The sequence below is a fragment of the Schistocerca serialis genome, chromosome 4 (genome assembly GCF_023864345.2).
Source record: "Schistocerca serialis cubense isolate TAMUIC-IGC-003099 chromosome 4, iqSchSeri2.2, whole genome shotgun sequence".
In the NCBI taxonomy this organism is placed as follows: domain Eukaryota; kingdom Metazoa; phylum Arthropoda; class Insecta; order Orthoptera; family Acrididae; genus Schistocerca; species Schistocerca serialis.
In genome coordinates, this window is record NC_064641.1 from 736,891,996 (window position 1) to 736,914,108 (window position 22,113).

Below are 22,113 nucleotides of genomic sequence, written 5' to 3' on the forward strand. Positions count from 1 at the left end.
TCATTGATAAAATCCATGATATGGTGATGGATGACAGAAGAGTTAAGGCGCTTGAGATCGCTAGTGCTGTGGGCATCTTGAATGAACGGGTACATTATATTTTGCATACATTATATTTTGCATAAACATATGGATATGAGAAAGGTATCCGCAAGATGGGTTCCGCGATTGCTCACGCTTGACCAAAAACCGAATCGAGTGAAGTGTTGCAAGGATGGTTTGCAGCTGTTCGGGAAGAACCTGCAGGACTTTAAGCGTCGTTTGGTCGCTGTGGATGAAACATGGATACATTGCTATACTCCTGAGACCAAACAACATTCTAAACAATGGATTACCAAGGGAGCATATGCGTCAAAAAAGGCGAAGACCAGTCCTTCGGCCGGAAAGGTTACGGTGACTGTCTTTTGGGATTCGCAAGGGATAATCCTCATCGACTATCTGGAAAAGGGTAAAACTATTACAAGTGCGTATTATTCATCGTTATTGAACCGTTTGAAAACCGAGCTGCAAGAAAGACGCCGGCGATTGGACCGCAAAAAGGTCCTTTCCCATCACGACAATGCACCAGCACACACCTCAGTAGTTGTGGTCGCACAATTAATGGAAATAGGATTCAAACTCGTTTCACATCCCCCTATTCTCCAGACGTGGCTCCCTCGGACTACTATTTGTTCCCCAATTTAAATAAATGGTTGGCGGAACAAAGATTTTATTCAAACGAGGAGGTGATTGCAGAATCTAATAGCTATTTTGCTGACTTGGACAATTCCTATTATTTGGCAGGGATCAACAAATTAGAACAGCGTTGAACGAAGTATTTAAGTCTAAAACGAGGCTATGTCGAAAAATAAAAAAGGTTTACCCCATACACGTAAGTAATTTTCATTTTTGCACGGACTTTTCAAACCCCCCTTGTATTAGGGAATATATGTTTCACACTATTGAAGATGAACAAGTGCTAATAGTTCCGCACGCATGCATTTTAGAGCCCATGGTTAATAAACATTTTTTCTTGTTTTAGTGCACACTCTGAAACTTGCTTAACATACAATCTTAGCAAAAACTGTATCGGTACAAGTATTCTGATGTCAGAAGTATTAGAACCGTTTTCGCTTATAACTTTCAAGTCTCTCGTTTCTGGTACAGGGGCCCTTACCTCAAACTGATACATTTATCCTTCTCCATCGCTCTTGAATGTTTGTCTCTCATCACGGAATCACCCTGTATGTACATATACTAACAGGCACCGGCGCCTATAATTTTAACGCTCTGCAGCGCTTTTGGAAGACGTTTCCGGAGAAAGGTTCCTATTCAGAACATAACGCACTCACTCCCCTCTACAGGTCCTAAAAGCTTGTTACAGGAATTTCCGAACACCCTGTATATGGATGCTGAAGTGAGCTGAGACTTGATTGAGGAGGGAGGCGTACTCGGAAAGTCCATGCCATTGTGCAAAGCCTCTGTGTCAGTGGTTAGCGCTTCTTCTTCGTGAGCAGGAGACCGAGGTTCGAATCTCGGCACTGGAACAAATTTTCATTCATTGTTTCAGTCTCCATATACAGAGTGGTCCATTGATAGTGACCGGGCCAAATATCCCACGAAATAAGCATCAAACAAAAAAACTGATGTGGACTGCTAAGGCAGCCAGTCCACAGTGACAGGTAGCCGAAAGAAAGGCACGCGTACACACACGCCGACTGGCGTGAAGTCTGGAACAGGATAACTATTGAATGCTAATAAGAAAAGTATGCAGCTCCTCGAATACTTAACTTTAATTCTTTGTTGGTTTACAACGTTCTTCTTGAGACATTTATACGATAATTATCAAGCTATGTAAGGCTAATGGCGCCTTGCTAGGTCGTAGCCATGGACTTAGCAGAAGGCTATTCTAACTGTCTCTCGGCAAATGAGAGGAAGGCTTCGTCCGTATAGTCGCTAGCAATGTCGTCCGTACAACTGGGGCTCGAGTGCTAGTCCGTATCTCGAGACCTGCCTTGTGGTGGCGCTCGGTCTGCGATCACACAGTGGCGACACGCGGGTCCGACATGTACTAAATGGATCGCGGTCGATTTAAGCTACCACCTAGCAAGTGTGGTATCTGGCGGTGACACCACAAAAACTACAAAGAACGAAACTCGTCTAGCTTGAAGGGGGAAACCAGATGGCGCTATGGTTAGTCCGCTAGATGGCGCTCCCTTAGGTCAAACGGATATCAACTGCGTTTCTTTTAAAATAGGAACCTCCATTTTTTATAACACATTCGTGTAATACGTAAAGAAATAAGAATGTTTTAGTTGGACCACTTTTTTCGCTTCATGATAAATGGCGCTGTAATTGTCGCAAACGTATAAGTGCGTGGTATCACGTAACACTCCTCCAATGCGGGACCCTTTACCAACTGCGGAAAATTTCGATATCGTGTTCATGTATGGCTATTGTGATCAAAATGCCCAACGGGCGTGTGCTATATATACTGTACGGTATCCTGGACGACATCATTCAAGTGTCAGGACCGTTCGCCGGATAGCTACGTTATTTAAGGAAATAGGACGTGTTCCTCCACATGTGAAACGTCAACCACGACCTGCAACAAATGATGATGCCCAAGTAGGTGTTTTAGCTGCTGTCGCGGCTAATCCGCACATCAGTAGCAGACAAACTATGCGAGAATCGGGAATCTCAAAAACGTCGGTGTTGAGAATGCTACAACAACATCGATTGCACCCGTACCATATTTCTATGCACCAGGAATTGCAGGGCGACGACTTTGAACGTCGTGTACAGTTCTGTCACTGGGCACAAGAGAAATTACGGGACGACGACAAATTTTTTGCACGCGTTCTATTTAGCGACTATTTAGCGACGAAGCGTCATTCACCAACAGCGGTAACGTAAACCAGCATAATATGCACTATTGGGCAACGGAAAATCCACGATGGCTGCGACAATTGGAACATCAGCGACCTTGGCGGGTTAATGTATGGTGCGGCATTATGGGAGGAAGGATAATTGGCCCCCATTTTATCGATGGCAATCTAAATGGTGCAATGTATGCTGATTAATTTTCTACCGATGTTACTACAGGATGTTTCACTGAATGACATAATGGCGATGTAGTTCCAACATTATGGATGTCCGGCATATAGCTCGCGTGCGGTTGAAACGGTATTGAATAGCATATTTCATGACAGGTGGATTGGTCGTCGAAGCACCATACCATGGCCCGCACGTTCACCGGATCTGAAGTCCCCGGTATTTTTTCTGTGGGGAAAGTTGAAGAATATTTGCTGTCGTGATCCACCGACAACGCCTGATAACATGCGTCGGCACATTGTCAATGCATGTGCGAACATTGTGGAAGGCGAACTACTCGCTGTTGAGAGGAATGTCGTTACTCGCATTGCCAAATGCATTGAGGTTGACGGACATCGCCGGCCTGGGTGGCCGAGCGGCTCTAGGTGCTACAGTCTGGAACCGCGCAACCGCTACGGTCGCAGGTTCGAATCCTGCCTCGGACATCGATGTGTGTGATGTCCTTAGGTTAGTTACGTTTAAGTAGTTCTAAGTTCTAGGTGACTAATGACCTCAGTTGTTGAGTCCCATAGTGCTCACAGCTATTGTTGTGACGGACATCATTTTGACCATTTATTGCATTAATGTGGTACTTACAGGTAATCACGCTGTAACAGCATGCGCCCTCAGAAATGATAAGTTCACAAAGGTACATGTATCACACTGGAACAACCGAAATAAAATGTTCAAATACGTTCTGTATTTTAATTTAAAAAAACTACCTGTTAGCAACTGTTCGTCTAAAATTGTGAGCCATATGTTTGTGACTATTACAGCGCCATCTATCGCAAAGCGAAAAATGTGGTCCAACTAAAACATTCTTATTTCTTCACGTACTACACGAATATGTAATAAAAAATTGGGGTTCCTATTTAAAAAAAGTCCTTTGATATCCGTTTGACCTATGGCAGCGCCATCTAGCGGGCCAACCATAGCGCCATCTGGTCTCCCCCTTCAAGCAAGAGAAGTTTCGTTCTTCGTAGTTTTTTCGTTCGACGCTTATTTCTTGAGACATTTGGCCCGGTCACTATCAATGGACCACCCTGTGTACATAATAGATGTTTGAGACTTGAATAGGTTTCTGGCACGGCATACTTTCATGTGTGTATGTATGGTGTATGTATGTTTGTCTTACTGAACGGAGTGAAGTGTTGTGCACAGTATGTCTTCTTACGTAGCGCAGTGACGAGGTAGAGCAGCTGCGACTTGTGGAACGGACGCCGGTGGTGTACGGCTGGGCGCGCGCGTGTTGCAGGACAGAGGTGCGAGCGGCGGATGATGCACATCCCGTTCAAGCCGCTGTCGGAGCGGATGCTGCAGGAGCCGTTCTGGCTGGGGCTCATCACGGTGACGGTGGTGCTGCTGCTGATCGGGCTGGTGTGGTGCGCCAAGCGGCACTTCCCGGAGAAGCTGGAGAAGCTGCTGGCCGAGGAGGCCGACCGCAGTCGCAGTAAGCTCAACATGACTCCCCGCTCGCTCGCATTCGGACATGCACGCTACCGCTGCACGGACTCTGTCGATGGAATGACCGTTTTCAGTGTTGCAAGATAGTGGTCCCCACACACACTCACTCACTCGCTCTCTCAGCCTCTACTCCTTCAAACTTTAAGTTTCGTGTGCAGTTCTGTGTGGCCGAGAACCGGCGTCAAACTTTGTGTCATAATTGTACAGACTATACCTTTGACGATATTCTGTACTGTCATACGTTACGCCATTTCTCTCAGATGAAATGCATGCTAATGATATGCTAACTGAAAACCAGAGACTATCTGTCTGTAGTTGTATATCTTTCGAACCAGAAAGATAATACACACTATCTTGTAAATTTACGAGTGCATTTTTTATGTAGCTTTTATATGTTTCTTGAGCAGCTCTTTCTATTTATTTTCTGTCACCTCTTTGTAAAATTATTGGTCAACTGGGTTTAGTTTACTTCTGTATTATTTTTCTTGTAACGCATATTCAGTAAGTTTTAAATTTCATATCTTAATAATAATATAATAATATAGATTGTAATTCATCAGTACAGAGTAATGACAAAAATCGTTCTCCTCCTTCAGGATTTCAAAGAAAATTCAACTTAACTTATTTTGTGGTTATGTAATTAAGAGCTCAATATTTTCTGAGAAATAAATGTTGACGCAGATACATTTACTGAGTGATATGACGTCTCTTTCAATGTCTGTGAGTGACGTCTGTCTCGGAAAAATTGTATTTTACAATGCAGCTAACTCTCAGACGTATATTGTGTAAAGCACTGTGTGCAACAAAAATGGTGCAGAAGCTGTACTCTATGATATCCTGAAGGATCAAAGCTAGATTGGTTAAGGTCGCTGTCATCTAATGTAGGTAAGAGAAGATAATAGTATTTTGTGTACCTACTGGAGGCACTTTGTACAGGTAAATAATTTCTGCCATGATATCGCATCGCTTTCCTATGTAAATGAAGTGTAGCGAAATCATATGTAAAACATATTTTTCATTGATTGTCTAATAAAGAATTTTCGATTAGTTTTTTGCTACAAATATAATGCACTTTCATTTTTACCCATTTCCCTTCACATCTAATTTCATTTTATTTTTCATGCACCAATGCAAATTTTTGGAATGCCTTGTATTTCATTCTTCAGTCAAATTTACTTCACAACCTCTTGCTTGATATCTTTTGCAGCGACCAGTGTGCCAAATTATCTAAGAAATAAGCTAGCATTTTGCACATTTTGTTAAACCTAATTTTATATTTGTAATAAATCCAGTTTTACTTTCAGCATCCTCAATAAGAGCACCAGATACACCACCTTGGATGTACAAGTAATACCCATTTCAGCTACAGTAGTAGTGTTCTCAAACTATAAAATGCAAATGTTCTGGTGAACGAAAACATAGCTTTACTTGGAAAACACGTTTAATGATATGATATCAAGGTGATAAAGACAGTTAATACCAAGTAAATACATTTATGATAGAGTTTGCTATTATCAGTAACTTATGCATGGTACCTTGTTACTTGTTATTATATATGGTATGACATATAATATACTTTAAACCAACATTTTTCACCATTTTAGTTTATTATTTAATAAATTTTTGTTGCTATTCTAGAATTAGACATTCACTACATACACAAATTCATTTGTTTTGAACACTGATCTGTGATTTTTCTATTGTGTATATTACTATAAAGCAGAACTGCTTGACAGAGGAGTAAAGATTAACAAAGTAATCATGAACTTGGGAAATGCATTTCTCTAAGAGAACAACAAAGCAGAAAAGAATGATTTACATCATTGAATAATTAAAGTATTTTAACTGTTCTCCACAAAAATAATTAACTTTGAAAATTGCTTATCCATTTCACTAAACAAGAGTTTTTCAGTTCCAAGGAGTCATAATTAATTGAAGTACAGTTATATAATTATTCTATATTATAATTAACAATTTTAAAACCAGAAACTGTTGAGTGATGTAAGTTCTCAATCACAGAATAGCTGATGAAACTGTGTAATAATAGCTTCTAGCATTAGCAAAGTATGGAAGATAATAATCAAGTATCATGTACCATCGCTTTCTTAAGTACAGTGGCGTCATACGGACTTTTCATCTATCAAACATGCGACTGAATTTCAATCCACAAGTTCAGTTTTGATTTTCAGTACTTGTAGTATCATAAACTTGTCTGCAAGATTCTCAGACACAGAACTAAATTGTTCCACTAACAGGCGAAAACACTATCCTTGTGTAAATGAGACACAAGGAATTCCTAATTGCAATATATTTTAATTTGACTCATCTGCTCTGAGTTATTATTGCTGCCACATGTACTGGCCTTTGTGATATGCATTCTGAGTCCTTGGAGCTGATCATCAGCTCTAGTTGGTACATATTTCAAAACATTTCTACAGATAATTGAAGTGTCTCTACTTTTGTAAATTGATTAGAGTAAGGTACTTTCAGCACTTAATATAAGTGGATAAGTCGCTCAGTCACAAATTAATTTATTCCATTTAACTGAAGTTCAGTTATCTGGTTCATAAATTTCAGATTTTGACTCAAATTTCAAGCATTTACACAACAAAAAAGAATCGAGTACTTAACTAAGCACAAAGAATTTGCCCCAATGTCTGTGTTCATTTCTCCAGAGCTATTCTGTCGGTATTTTAAACCTTTAGTGATATATTATGATTATGTGGGATACCCTGTTAAAAAGAAATGGACCCAGTATTGATACCTGTGGAACACAAGCAGTGCTGTGTCTGCTGTCTACATATCTTTATTCATTGCGCATGATCTGTGTGTGTCAGTTAGTAATCAATAACTGCATAAGAACTTGTGCCCTCTGTTCAGCTCCCTTACATATAATCAAAAAATTAAAAAAATTGTTTCATCGAATTAGATTAATAAGTCTGGCAAATTTTTACAAAACAGCAAGAAACTCTGACAAGTGTTATGATTATTGGTAAGCGTACTTGAACTGATAAAGCATGCAGCTCATGCCACACTTTTCATACAAATGACTAGTGCTGAGTATCTTGTAATAAACTATTTTCATTTTAAACAAGTTGACTACAGTCCATATGCACATCAGGATATGGGAGGTGGAGAAGGGGGGGGGGGTGGGACTGAAACACCATTACAGATTGCTATTGTAGAAAAATTAATTTAAATGTTGTTCTATGAGAATTGCTGATTTGGCTGCAGATGGCCAGTTGTTTCTTTTGAAGAAATGATGACAGAGCTGCTATCCATTAGTACAGCTTTGGTAAATTCCAGACAAAAAGCATTCAAGGGAGGACACTTTTAAATCACGTATGGAAAAACGCAAAGATAACAGATGTGCTTCTGGCGTCGTTATGAGACTGTAGACGAAATTTCGACCACTTTGATCCCTGGATCCAAACCTATAGTCAAAATGAATTATGAAGTGTGATTGTATATACCATAGAGTGACTGATATGAAGTACTTGAGCCTGCTCACATATGAGCCCTTACTATTGCAAAGGTGTGCAAAATGGATCTCAATTTGCCCTGTTGCATACAATGGGCCTCTCTTTCTTAACATCAAATTGTTACATGTACTTACATGTACAGAAGAAATTTCAATTGAATAACGGGTCGTTTGTGCTACAATGCAGTATTAATTGAAATCAGTGTTTAGGCGAACGGTCTACCCGACGGGAGGCCCTAGCCACACGACATTTCCATTTCCATATCTCGGAAACAAAGGTATCAGAATGCCTCTGCATTTAATTCATCAAACTAAATGTAGATCACTCTGAGAAATATTATTTTTGTTTTGTAAAAAATTAAGTTGTGTATTAAATTTTTTACCACACTTTGGAGTTAACCCTTATAATCGAACAGTAGTGAGATCTAACCACAATTCTATAGATGTAAATGAAAGTTATACTTTTTATAGGACTGCAAAGCTGTTACATAAGTCTGTATATCTGTTTGACACAATAATCTCTAAAACTAGTAGATCATTTTATGGGGTTGAGCGTAGCTTGGAGCAACATATACTTTTCGTTTATTAGATCATGGGGAAAAAATTGTAATTACGACTGTTATCTAAAACAGTCGTATCTGTCTCTCTTTCTGTTTAAACGCATTAATCTCTGTAACTACTAACGAAATTTCATCGGGTTCTCATATACAACGTGATCATAGAGTGAGGCAATATACAGGCTTAATTTCATGAAAATCAGATCCTGGAATAAAAAATATACCGTAATATAAAATTTTATCTGAAATAGTCACGTCTGTCTGTCTGAATACACTTATTTCCAAAACTACGAGACGAATTCTCGCGGAGTTTTCTCACGTAAATTGAGAGTAGCTTGTGGCCACATTCAGGCTTTACTTCATCAAAAGCGGAATACAGAAAAATATCGTAATTTAAAGTTGTATCTAAACTTGTGTGTTCATCACGACGTAGTACGCCAAGAATCAACAGATGACGATGTTAGTTTTTTTTTTAGCTCTGTGACAGATGTAATTTCTGAAGTTTATGCACTGCTATTTTATCTTTGCGAATACAAACTGACATTGAATTTACTTCCCTATGATAATGGGATTTACAGATTTCGCTTTACGAGAGGTTTTATTCCTCGTCTTTGCTGGAAAAACGCATTTATTCAGTTTGCTTTGAGATTTGGGTTGCCAAAAAATTGTATTTTTATATCATTTTATTTAAGAATAAAAATTTCTGGGAAACAATTCTTTCTGAGTACATCACAACATATAAAAGATTGAGGCTTTTGCGGTCTGAAGAATCCAATGGACATTACGAGATGAAAACTGCTGTGGGTTACAACGTCAGGCTTTAACTCCTTGTTTGAAATGCTTTCCACATGTGAGGCGTGACGTAACTCTAATGGATAATGTCATGCATTATCTCTATCCTCAGAACCCTTTACCCACACAGAAAACCACCAAAGTTCTCAACGTTTTTGCACAGCTGCATCACTGCCTCTCTCATTTTAATGAAGCAAACAAGCTCTTCGTTCACCTCCTCAGTCACACTACTTCAAACATTGTATACAAAAAAGCTTTATCAATCAAAAATAAATTTCATTTGTAGAAAGTATTTGAAGCAGCTATATAAATTCCTTGGCAATTCCAGGTTTTTCAGGTAGTCATTAATAAGTCTTAAAAGGTTAGAAGCAAGTTGTCTCCATCTCAATAGTGTTCTGAGGCTCTATGTGATAATTTTAATGTCATCATCATTCCATGAAATGTCACAGTTCTACGTTCTAATCGTTTCTCATACAAAGTTCGTGATTATCCCATCTTCCATCTGCAAATTACGAGATATTATGCTTCCTCTCGCTCATGGAGATCTGTCTGCCATCTCCCTTGGAAGATTATATAATATGTACTGATTATTGTTTCTGTAATTACTTCCCAAATGAATACATTTGCCTCAATTTTTTCTGTTTACCTTAATGTCTAATTGTGCTCTCAATAATTGTAAGTAGATGCAGACAGTTTCCATACTGAATCAACAGCAGACTGGACAAATTTGATTTATTACTGGTGTGCCACAGAGTTCAATTATTGGTCTGTTTTTATTCCTGTTATGTGTAAATGTGTGTTGAACTAGCTATGCATGCCTATGATATAAGAACTATTACAACTAAATATAGCTGAGCTATGTGAATATGATGAAATGCAAGCTATTTTTTAACATTATTAATATATTCATGCCAAATGGGCCTCTTATTTTATCCACATCTCCTGCAAAAATTTCGCATGTTTCAAGTAATATCTGTGTCAAAAGACCATTCCAAATTACAGTTGTTTGATCACTGAAGTTATTATTATAAGTAAATGAGTTGTTCCTGTTGTTTGAAATGGATACCAGGCTTGATAATTTACTCCCAGAAAAGGAAATAAATATCTCACATATGAGTAAACATAATAATAATTACGACTGATAATATAATCTACAAAGAATTTCCAATGTCTTGCATCGTCTATACCATGTGTTAATGTATTCTTGAAATATAGTTGCATATCCTATGATGCAAGAAACAATGCAAATAAATGTAGCTGAGATAAGTGTGTGTACTTATATGACCAATATGACATAAAATTTATACTATGTTAGCCTCTTACAATAAATTCATCAGGCGTTTGTTACAATATCTGTCAGTAAAATGTTTGTAATGAAGCGTTTCACAGAAGTAACTGGAACAGTGGTGATAATAAAAATCAAGGTATGAGTCTATGCTTCATTAAGTGCTGCTGATAATGGAAGGAAGTGAAACTGCTTTGTGCCTACGAGAAAGGCACTCACATTTAACACATTTACTGCCTGTTTTTGTGAAATAAATTTAGATAAATCTTTAATGAATGTTATATCACCATATCTCTCTTACCAAGAGCTATAAAGGGCATTTCTAAAAAAAATGCCATTTCTAAAAAAATTCCATTGGCTCTGTATGTAAGTAACGATACAGTAAATCAATTGCTTCATTGTGTATAGTCAATTACTTGCTACTTCACCTACTAAGAGTTATCAGAAACCTTGTTTTAATATCATTAAACATTTTTTAATTTTTTCTGGGCATATGAGATGCAAGAAGAATGAAACTAGACCTACTAATCCCTACGGCATGCCAGTAGTAATTTGTCCCCAATCTGATGAACTTTTTTAATGTGTACTAACAGAAAAATTTTATAACAATAGGGAGAAGTGAGAAATAAAAACACATTTATCTGCCTCTGACAGTCAGACCCAGCACTCAAAAATCACAAGTATCAAGCATGAGTTACAGTAATCATACCGTGATATTGTAGTGTGGTAAATGTGAATTTCTGTAAGGAATCCACCAGCACTGCAGTACCTTCGAGTCATTTGTGTTTACTTTTAAGATAGTAAGTTGAGTACTCGTTTGTATGCCTCATTGGGTTACTGACAGTGTTGTAGCGCCATTCTCCATTTGGGTTAAGTCAGTTAAGAAGTCATAGGCAAGTAAGGGAGCATTATATCCATCTCATCATCCCAAAAAGCACTGTGATCTGCTAATCAATCTCAAAGTTACACCTCTTACTTTTTTGCTAAATAAATTTATAGATGTACATCTTCCACAAATTAATATTCTTGTACAGTAAATCTTGGTTACGATTTTGTTTCATCACAAATGCCATCTTCTCCAGTTTTTTACATTTATTATTTCTGGACGTTTCTACTAGCATAATTCATATCAGGCCACCAAGTAATTTCAGTCCCTGTATTTTTGTTTTTATTTACCATAATATATGTCCTGTATGTATTAACAAAGAGGATGGAATTTATGAACCAGACTATACTTCTTCAGTGTGTGACAATCTGTAAAATATTGAAGAAACGTTCTGTCTCGGATTCCAAACAAATGTTTCAACATAAATTTTCACATTGTAGTTGTATCTTGACTGTACTACTTCCGATGTTTTTTATCCTATTTCTACCTTCTCTACTGTTTGGATTTCTCTCTGAAAATCGTTTTCGTGCACCTTGTTTCATCAGAGCAGTATCACTGGTAGACACAAAACAGAAAATAACTTGTACAAAAGAAACAGCCTTTTTTTTTTTTTTTTTTTTTTTGCTCATTTCATCACGTTTCTCCCCCATCCCATCCGCCCCCTGTGCTTCAAACATTTTGTGATTTTTGAGTGCTGGACCTGACTATCAGATGCAGATAAGTGTTTTTGTATTTCTCACTTCTCCCTAAAGTTGTAAAAAAATGAAAAAAATTGTGTAGCAATTCTGTTTATAGGGTATCTTTTAATACTTCATTTAATGTGGCAAGGTTTTGGTACACAGTACCGAGTAGTGGTATGTAGCTGCCATGCAATTACAGATCATCTTCTGCCATAGAGAGCATCAGCCTACATTACCTTACTCGACTCACACAGCAAGAACCCCAAACATAGATGTTTCTGGGATGTGAAAAGACTTCATGAATGTCTTTTTTTTTTTAATACAGTACATCATGACTATTTGATTTTATGAAATATTACAGTGTTACACTGCTGATGTTAATTATTCTAAAACTCAATACACTAATTTCCACAGCCACTGTGGAGATACTATTCAATAGTGTAGAAGGTATTACGTAATGAGTTCTTTAGTTCACTCTTGAGCTCCACTTTGTTACCTACATGACATTTAATATGGTGTGAAAAGTTGTTGACTGTACATGCAGTCATGCATATGACACCTTCATGCGTTAATTTTAAAACTTCTAATTCTATGTAATTGTTGCTTTGGGTCCTAATATTTTAGTCACGCTTTGCACTTTTTATGAGAACATCAGTGAACATATGTACTGTCAAAGAGTTGATAAAATACAAAGCTAGAAATTGGCAATTTGTGGTAAGTTTCCTATGGGATCAAACTGCTGACGTCATCGGTCCCTAGGGTTACACACTACTTAATCTAACTTAAACTAACTTACGCTAAGGACAACACACACATCCATGTCTGAGGAAGGAGTCAAACCTCCGAGAGGTGGCACCGCGCGAACCGTGGCAAGGCACCCTAGACCGTGCGACTAGCCCACGTGGCACAAAGCTGGAAAAAGCATTCTCGGTCTTTCAGCGACTTCCTCTGCCAACATCGTCAAAATTTTGTTGTCATAAAGTGCAACAACAACTTTAACTGGGACAGTGGCTGTACTCTTTTGGGAGCTTGATGCTGAAACACTGCAGATGCTGAAAGGCTGCAGGTAAATAAACTGAGTTATACATCATCTAACAGAATCAGCATCGCTACTTATCTTTCTCCATCACAGATATCATATGGAGGTTCGGTGACTTTTTAACGACTCCTTCACGTAATTCGTCCAACTACATACCAAACTGCCGCACAGCCTGTTAGTTGTCCTACCACAGTTAACTTCTGAGGGCAACGACAGAGGAAGTCGTTGAAAGTATGACAGAATAAAGAAATGTAACTCTGCTAGAAATAGCGAGAAATATTTAACCAAGAATGTCGCCACCAAAACTATCTCCTCATAAAATACAAAGTTATTTTTATTTTGAAGTTCAAAGTTCGAAGTTCAGATGTAAGTCACGAAATTCGTAATGCGAGGTTGCCATTCTATCTCCATCTTTCTGTAACAGAAAAAACTGGGCTCAGACTCCCCTTTGTATTCCATTCTTTGAATTGGACGTGTACTGGCTGTCCCTCATTAGACTCGTCAGGCGAATTTTCTCTGGCGTTTCGGCAGATATTTACAATTTCGTTTTTGGGATGCAGCTGGAGTCAGCCCAAACAAATATTGGACATCACGTCTTTCTTTCGAAGCCCAGTGTCGATAGAAACCACCGGTTAGTTCCCCATTTCAAATCAATATATTTTGAAGTGGAATTTTAAGGGACCAGATTAGTCTAAAGTGCAATATTCGTTTTAGCAATAAGTATTAACAGGGACAGTAAAACTTAAAAAACAAACAGTACTCCAGCATCGAGGGCACCACCCAGGCTCACAATGACTGCTACCACCATGCAGCAGTGCTATTCAGTCACTGCTGGAGTTCTGGTTATTCTTCATATTTTACATTCCTTGTTAATACATATTGGTAAAACAAAATTGAACGAGACTAATTTCGAACCAACCAATCGAATGCGCATATAACATCCCACATTAAACATTATCTTGTTTTTAACGGGAGAACCGACGCTTTCTGTCGACCCTGTGACCCACATGAAACAAGTAATCAGCAGCATTTGTTTGGGCTACACATTGCAGGAACTAAATTATAAATATCTTCCGAAACACCTGAGAAAATGCGTCTCTGTGTATGAGCTCAGTAATTATATGAAATTAGTGAGTTCATGTGTGCAGAGTCCTTGAAAATTTTAATGATAACGATTTGCCATAAACCATTTTTAAATCTTTCCAAAATTAGCATTATTGCGGACAAATAACTACTGGTATTCCTCAGAGATCGATATGTGGCCCACTTTTATTATTTTCTTACTTGAAAATTTCCCACTCTACCACAAAAGGCCATATAGGACTGTGTGGTGCTCCGTAAGTAGCTTAAATGTGATTGAAGACAATTTGTGGTGCGGCGGCGCAGAGCGAGCGCTCCCGTGCAAGTGTGGGCGTGTGGTGTTCGCAGGTGTGCACTCGCGGCCGCCGTCGGTGCGCGACCATCTGGCGGGAGCCGGCGCCGCCGCCGTCGTCGTGGTGCCGAGCCCGCAGCCCGGCTGCCCTCGCTCCCTGCTAGGCCGCCTGGGTATCCGCAAACCTTCGCTCCTAAGCCTCACCAGCCCACACGGCTACAACAGTCACCCATCTGCTGCCACAGCAAGAACCTTTAGTTTGGACGATTTGCTTAAACCACCACCCAGAAGTAAGGCGTCCGCCGGAGAAACACTCTCTCTATCTCTCTCTCTCGTGTCGTTCGTGTCTGCACTCGCAACATGCTCGTCTCTGCCCCCTGTTGTTGTTGTTGTTACTGTTGTTGTTATTGCCTTCTCTTTATTTAATGCTCTTCTGTCCAGGCACTGCACGGGTGTCTCTTGTGCACTCCTCAGTTTTATTTGGTGTGTGTCTCCCGCCTCCAGGGAAATGCGTGGGGTGCCTCTGCTTCACAGTGGAAGAACTCACCAGTGTCTTCCACTCACGTCAGCTTGCCCGAAGCCATCGCACATAGACCGTGCCTGAATGGAATCCCAGTCTCCCTTCATTGTTCTTGAGCACATCGATACTGAATTCTGCTTTTGTTTGACAGTTGTGTATGCCTGTTGTAAACGGTGTCTGCAAAAAGTTTCAGTTTTATTATGTCTACCACGTACCGTTTCTAACCCAGCTTCTTCTTCCTGTGCATGTTTCTGTCTGGACAGTGGAGTAAACGTAATTTTGACTGATTCTGTAAATACTTGAGAATTGCCTTTCTAAAACAAACCCATTGACAATTGGTAAAATATTGCGCCACAGACGTATTTAAGCAAATCTAATAGTGAAATATGTATATTATAATCATTCCCCTCCTTTGCATATTAGACCCCATAACAGACTTCCTTTTAATTTTTGTGCTTGTAAGTTAACGTCTGCTTTCAATGTTGGAATGATCTGGTAATATTTTTGTTTGCTGTTGATGTTTTCCTGTGCGCCACTCACATTTTTGAGCCATGAGTGACCTGCAAATCAAACCGAATGTTTCATCAGATGCAGACTTTATCTCATTATTACTGAACATTGACAAAGCATTAGTATCTAATTCTTCATTTAACTCAAATAATGTCTCCTTTCCCCCTCTTCTCGCTCTTAAAATGACTCTCTTATACCCTACAACAAAACTTTGTTACGTAAATAGAGTTAAATACGTAGTTAAGATATAAATACTGCATCACTGAAGAGATGTCAGCTCACTCTGAATTCATATTTATTCTTAAGTTCAAATTTAAGCTCCTTCCCACCTGAGGGACTTCAGAAACGACGGTACTTAATAAGAAAATGATTCCAATTCAACAAAAAATAGAAGACGTTAAGAAGCATTAGTAGTTTATATTTAAATACCTTTCTGGCAACAGAATCATTTGTTGAATGCTTCTTGGCGTTTTTAATTGTAGCACTAGATCTTATAAAAATATTTTAATAGATACTCCCTCTAAGTAATGACTATCTCAAACTGTCAGTAAAAAATGAGATAAATTTCTGCATATATGTAACATTCAATATCCCGTCACATATATATTTACTGTATGCTATGAATGCTTTTCCCATATCAGTAGAATGTGACTACCTTGGCCTTGTGTGTTGGGTGTTGTGTGCACAGTAGATATACTAGCTGTTGCTGTTATTTTATTATTCTATTCATTGTGTTTTGTGACTACTCACTACTCATGATGTCTTTGTCAGCACTCATAAACTAGTCACTTCAGAAGTGAAGTGAAATGACACATTTGATGGGGCAAACTCATCTATGTATGTCGGTACTTCGCTATTTACCTTGCATGGTGCCTGAATACAACATAAAAAAAGGAAATGAGCAGATTCAGAGTTATTTCCTCCTTTAAAGTCAAGAGTTCATAATTTGGCCTGCCCATAGCAACCACCACTGGCTGATGTATTTTGATGTTACATATTATCAAATGAGGAAATGGTGGGATGAAGTAAATGAAAAATGTAGGCACTTAATCCAAAGATGAATGAAATGATGCAACTAGGAAAAATAAGTATAGGAACATTAGCAAATTATTAATATGTATGTTAGAAAGAAGTCAGTATTTTAAATAAGGAGCAGAGAAGAATCAGAGAGAATGGACAGAAAGAATAGAATTAGCAACGAGATATTATTAAATTTCAGAGTATTTTAGTGGAAACCATTTCAGCCATACTATAAATCATTTATTTTTAATATTGCAATTAATGACTCATTAGATAGGCATGATGTGCATCACAACATGAGATGCTTTAGAAGAAACTTAATTGCTAAAGTTTCATCATTTATTATTCGAAATCATTCTGTTCTCCATACTTAAATGTTGTCTCCATGTTTGCCTTGACAGCAGTCAATATCTGAATCAACAAGTCTTCCTCTCAGACAGCTTTAACTGAGCTTATATACTTCACATTTGTTTACCTATATGTCTCTCTCACCATTAATGTCATTCTGCATTTTCATTTAGCTTTAGTTTCTAAAGAATAATAATTACTTTTATTTTCTATGTGAATTAATTTAATTTAACTGACATTCATTTTTACTCTTTAATAATATTTTGGCATCTGTTTGGATGATATCACAATTTTTTTTCCATTTTTCATCCTTGATTAAATTCCCAAAAACTACAACATCTCCTCAGATGTACAAATACTGGCAGCATTTACAGTTGGCTTGTTACTCACGCTGCTTTTAGAGTTGTTGCATTGCATTAGATTTTGAAGGACTTCCTCTGTGACTTGAGTACAGCTGTCATTCTTATTTCCTCCTATCTATCTTTAAGTTAATTGGTTAACACATTTACAAGACCCACTTAATGATACTTAGTTACAGGAAACCTTGGTACTTTTGCTAGCTAAATTTATATATCTTATAGTAAGTTGAAGCTAACAATGGATTACTCAGAAAATAATGTGACAGTACTGAATTCATATAACATCGATGTAAGTCTCAACTGAAAAACAAATAGATGAGACAAAACTAATGATTTTACATTAACAGATTCCTACAGTGTGGCAATCTACTAAATGATACATCAATCATTATAGGAACAATACAGTATAGTGCAAACAGTTTACAGGATAGTGTGAGTATGTAAAATTTTTCACGTGCAAGTTGTATATGTTTCTCATACATTTTAACATAGAAGGAAAATTTTCTTTGATATTATTGTTTCATAGAATTTTACATGATACTGCATTGAGTTCCATACACAGTATCTAATATACTTTCACTACTGATATAAAAATCGTTAAAGGAAATTGTGATAATATTTTATACAAGTATGAGTACTGGGTAGTCAACAATTATGAAAAATTTACTGTAAAAATAGCAGTAATGCATAAATGTCTGTACTAATGTAGTTTCCATAGTAATGTTACTGACTTGTATTTGTCAACCATCTCTGTTTCACTACAGAATTTCATTTACTGTATCTTGTACTGGCAAGAAAACTACATTAATTGATCAAATCTAAAATTATCTTGCATAAGAAAGAAACTGAGTAGGTTATATAACATAATTCTTCTGCCGAACCAAACATTATATAGAGCACAGGTTCTTAGAATGTGACACCTTCTTTTTAATTAGATTACAAAATATTACAGAAATTGTGTTGAATTTTCAGTTAAATAATTTTTTGTTATCATACAGCAAATGAGTAAGAGTAATAAGCACATACTGCATCATAAATGTTAAATAACCTCACGTAAGAAGTAGAAGTTAACATATTGTATAATTCTTGCATGTAATTGCAACCATCATCATATCAAGATGTTCAGATGAGATATTAAATGTAGTAAAATTAGTGTCTTTTTATGCCTGGAGTCAAAGAAGCTCTTTTTGGTGGTAGACTCTGTAAACAAATACACAAGTTCATAAAGCAGAAGGACTCCCAGCAGTACAATAACTATTCCCTCACAAACCCATTTTTGTTGCATTTAAAAATTACACATGATTACAATATTATGTTCGATGTATAGCAATATTTTAATTCATATCAATGCTGTAGGTGGAATGTGCAAGCCTATACATCCCTGTTATTCAGTCTTATGAGCCTGTGGAATCTTTTAAACAATTACAAATTTCTGTTACAGGTAATTTTCACACCACAATTTTTACAGTTGCACTTCTTATGGAAAATTAATACGTGAAATACCATACTGGTACCAAAGTCTTACAGAGCTATTAATATGTTCACTGTACATCACTTTAATTTAAAATTTCCACACTGTGGAACAATATAATGCTGTACTCTTCACTAAACCTTAAGGAGGTAGTTATACCTGCTTACAATTCTGTAGGTTATTAACATTTTCTTTATCACCATATTGTTTCTGTTTCAGTAAAAGTGTTTATACTTTTACAATTGACACACATGTACCAAGCAAATCATGACTGATTAGTGTTCATAGAAAAATACTTCAAAATACATTTTTCATCTGCTGCAAGCCCCGATAGCTGAGTGGTCAGTGTGACGTATTGCCATCCTAAGGGCCCGGGTCCGATTCCCAGCTGGGTCGGAGATTTTCTTCACTCAGGGACTGGGTGTTGTGTTGCCTTCATCATCATTTCATCCCCATCCGGCACGCAGGTCGCCCAATGTGGCGTCGAATGTTATAAGACCTGCACCAACGCGGCTGGACCTGACCTGCAAGGGGCCTCTTGGCCAATGACGCCAAACGCTCATATCCATCTGCTGCAAAACATAAGCACAGTTATAAGTAAGAATTCGGCAAATCCATACCTGTGAACTACGTCACTGAGTAGGAGATTTTGTCCCACAGCTGCTTTAGGGTAGTTTATTGATTTGGTACAAATCAGAACTCTCAAATTAAAAGGAATATTATTGCAGTATGAGAACTCATTCTGTATCTGCTCTTCCTTCCATATTCAATTATATGAGTTCATTATGATCATATTTGTATGGTAAAACATTCTATGTTTTCACAACATTCACTCCATGTCATATCCTGGAATCAAATTTTCTGTATCGTTCAATCTTGTGGATATCAATCTATCACTTTCATCATATTATTTGTTTTTGCTTTAAACCTAGTTTACAGAATTTGGTAGAAACATTGTAATCATAGATTTTCTCATGAGAGGTTATTTTTATGTAGTACAGTGTATTATATACACACAACTGTCTTTTTCAGAATAGTGCTTGTACTTGCCAGTTTATCGTTTTAAGATCTAAATACTATCCTAACTACATTTCTTGCCTAGTTCAAATTTACACAATTTGTTGTTGTACACTCTCCATCCTCATATTTATGGGGAATTAACAGATGAGTAAAAGTGAAACAGAGCGACAGTAGAGCAACATCGTTGCAAAATAATATTTTATTCTATTAAAATAATCTTTTTCTACTGTCTTATAAGTATTTTTCAATTTTATGTTCAAAGCTAAATGAGTTGGTGTGATGTCAACATAAAAACTATAAACTTTGCGGTTTCGTAATACAAAAGAGGCATCTGCATTCAAGAGCTTTTAAAAGTACTGCATTCAATAAGTTAAACATTTTGCAGACATCAATGTAACAGCTAAATCGAGGCAGCTGTGCTAAAGATATTCACATTTCATATAAGTTCTTTTGCTAACATGATTCAATAATCACTGGCAAGGAGCCACAGAGTAATTAACGATTCTGACAATGTGTACTGTGTTTTAGGAGGTACTAGTAGAAGTAATTACAAAGACTTAGCTTAGATAGTGAAATCGGTTTTTAAGAAATCACTTTTAAGTGAGCATTGTCTTGTTTATCTACCCTAGGTGAACGTCTTTTCACGTAATTTTGATATGTATTTGTTTTTTGTCTCGTAGTGTACTTTTCCCTCATTATTTTTGTGTATATAGTAACACATTTCTTACTTATGATTTCAACTGAAAAGATGAACAATTATGCACCCCTAATTCCATTACTATGTTATCTGCAATGGAACTGACAGCTAGAATTTAAACAATTTCTGTGATCCTGTGCGGATAACACATGACTTAAACTTCTTAATGCATAAGAATATTAATGCTGTTTCAGTAAATTAAGATAGTTTGAATTTTTGTCTGACAATAGTTAAAACGAAATGAACAACATCCACTACGACATATACAAGTCAGTATCACGTATTACCTAGTACACAGCAATATAATAATTATTTAGAAATTAGTTTTAGATTTAGCAGTAGTGCAAGTCATTCTTGCACCAATGATGAAGAGCAAAGTTTGCATTCTTTAAACCATAGTACTCAAAAAAATATAGCACTGGTCATAAACTTTTCAGTTTAATAACAGATTTCATAAAAGAGTTGTTAAATCTATGTTTAATATTCTACATGTGTCACTAATGTCGCTACACTTCAGTTCAAGTTTTTCATCTAATTGTAACAAAATAATTCGTACCCAGAATGTGGGGTTTATCAACGCTGCGACTGGGAGAAGAATTTGATATGGTTCACAGGGCGCTGTCACCTCGCTTAGATTAGCTTCGTTTTCCTGATAGTTGAAGGTCTCGCATCTTATTCAAGGGATGACTGAGAGAATAGTTTACTGTGTGAACTTCTGTGGCGTTTGTGGGTTTCCTCAGGGCCAATAGTTTCTTTTACCGCTAGAAATATTTGAAAATTATTCTATGTTGTTTAGGAGTAGGTCTTGGCTCTTCCTCAAAGGTTGCGAACTAAAACGTAGACTTGTAGATCTTGTTCAAAGTTTCATCTGAGAGTTAGGTTCGCCGATATTCTGGACCTTGGCACTCAGGGATGTTATATGTATGACGGAGAAACGATCCACGAGTTACATTCTCCTGTAAAGCCTTCTTCTACTCATCAGCAAGTACTCTGAAAAGAGAAGCCTCATGATAAAGACAGCTAATATTCATCATTGTTTGGTCTGAGGCTCCAACAGCAGTCGTGTTTGCAGGTCAAATTACGGGAATTCAGATCCGCCTGTTATGCTAACAACACATCTTTCAAAACGGTTCAAGTGGCTCAGAGCACTATGTGACTTAACATCTGAGGTCATCAGTCCCCTACAACTTAGAACTACTTAAACCTAACTAACCTAAGGACATCACACACATCCATGCCCGAGGCAGGCTTCGAACCTGCGACCGTAGCGGTCGCGCGGTTCCAGACTGAAGCACCTAGAACTGCTCGGCCACACCGACCGGCCCAACACATCTTTCCTTAATTCTGTTGCCCGACTATGTTTCAGGATCTTCGGTCGTTACCAGTGATCAGTTTTATTCAGATCTGTAAATTCGAACTTGGCTCTGAACAGAAATATTGTCCATTTTTACGTTAATATGCATTAAAAATAGATACCGTGTTTTTGTTTATGAGCATACTGATGAGTATAGCACCTGAGAGAATATATGTGAGTAAGCAC

The 22,113-nt window shown here is 37.6% G+C and overlaps 1 protein-coding gene across 1 annotated transcript in view; it reads left to right on the top strand.

The window, feature by feature from the left end:
• Nucleotides 1–22,113, top strand: part of LOC126474735 (uncharacterized) — a 575,439-nt gene that overhangs the window by 411,904 nt on the left and 141,422 nt on the right. Inside the window, exons 19-20 of the mRNA XM_050102214.1 lie at nucleotides 4,328–4,522; nucleotides 14,685–14,918. Of these exons, the coding sequence (XP_049958171.1) occupies nucleotides 4,328–4,522; nucleotides 14,685–14,918 (429 nt within the window). The remainder of the gene's footprint in view (nucleotides 1–4,327; nucleotides 4,523–14,684; nucleotides 14,919–22,113) is intronic.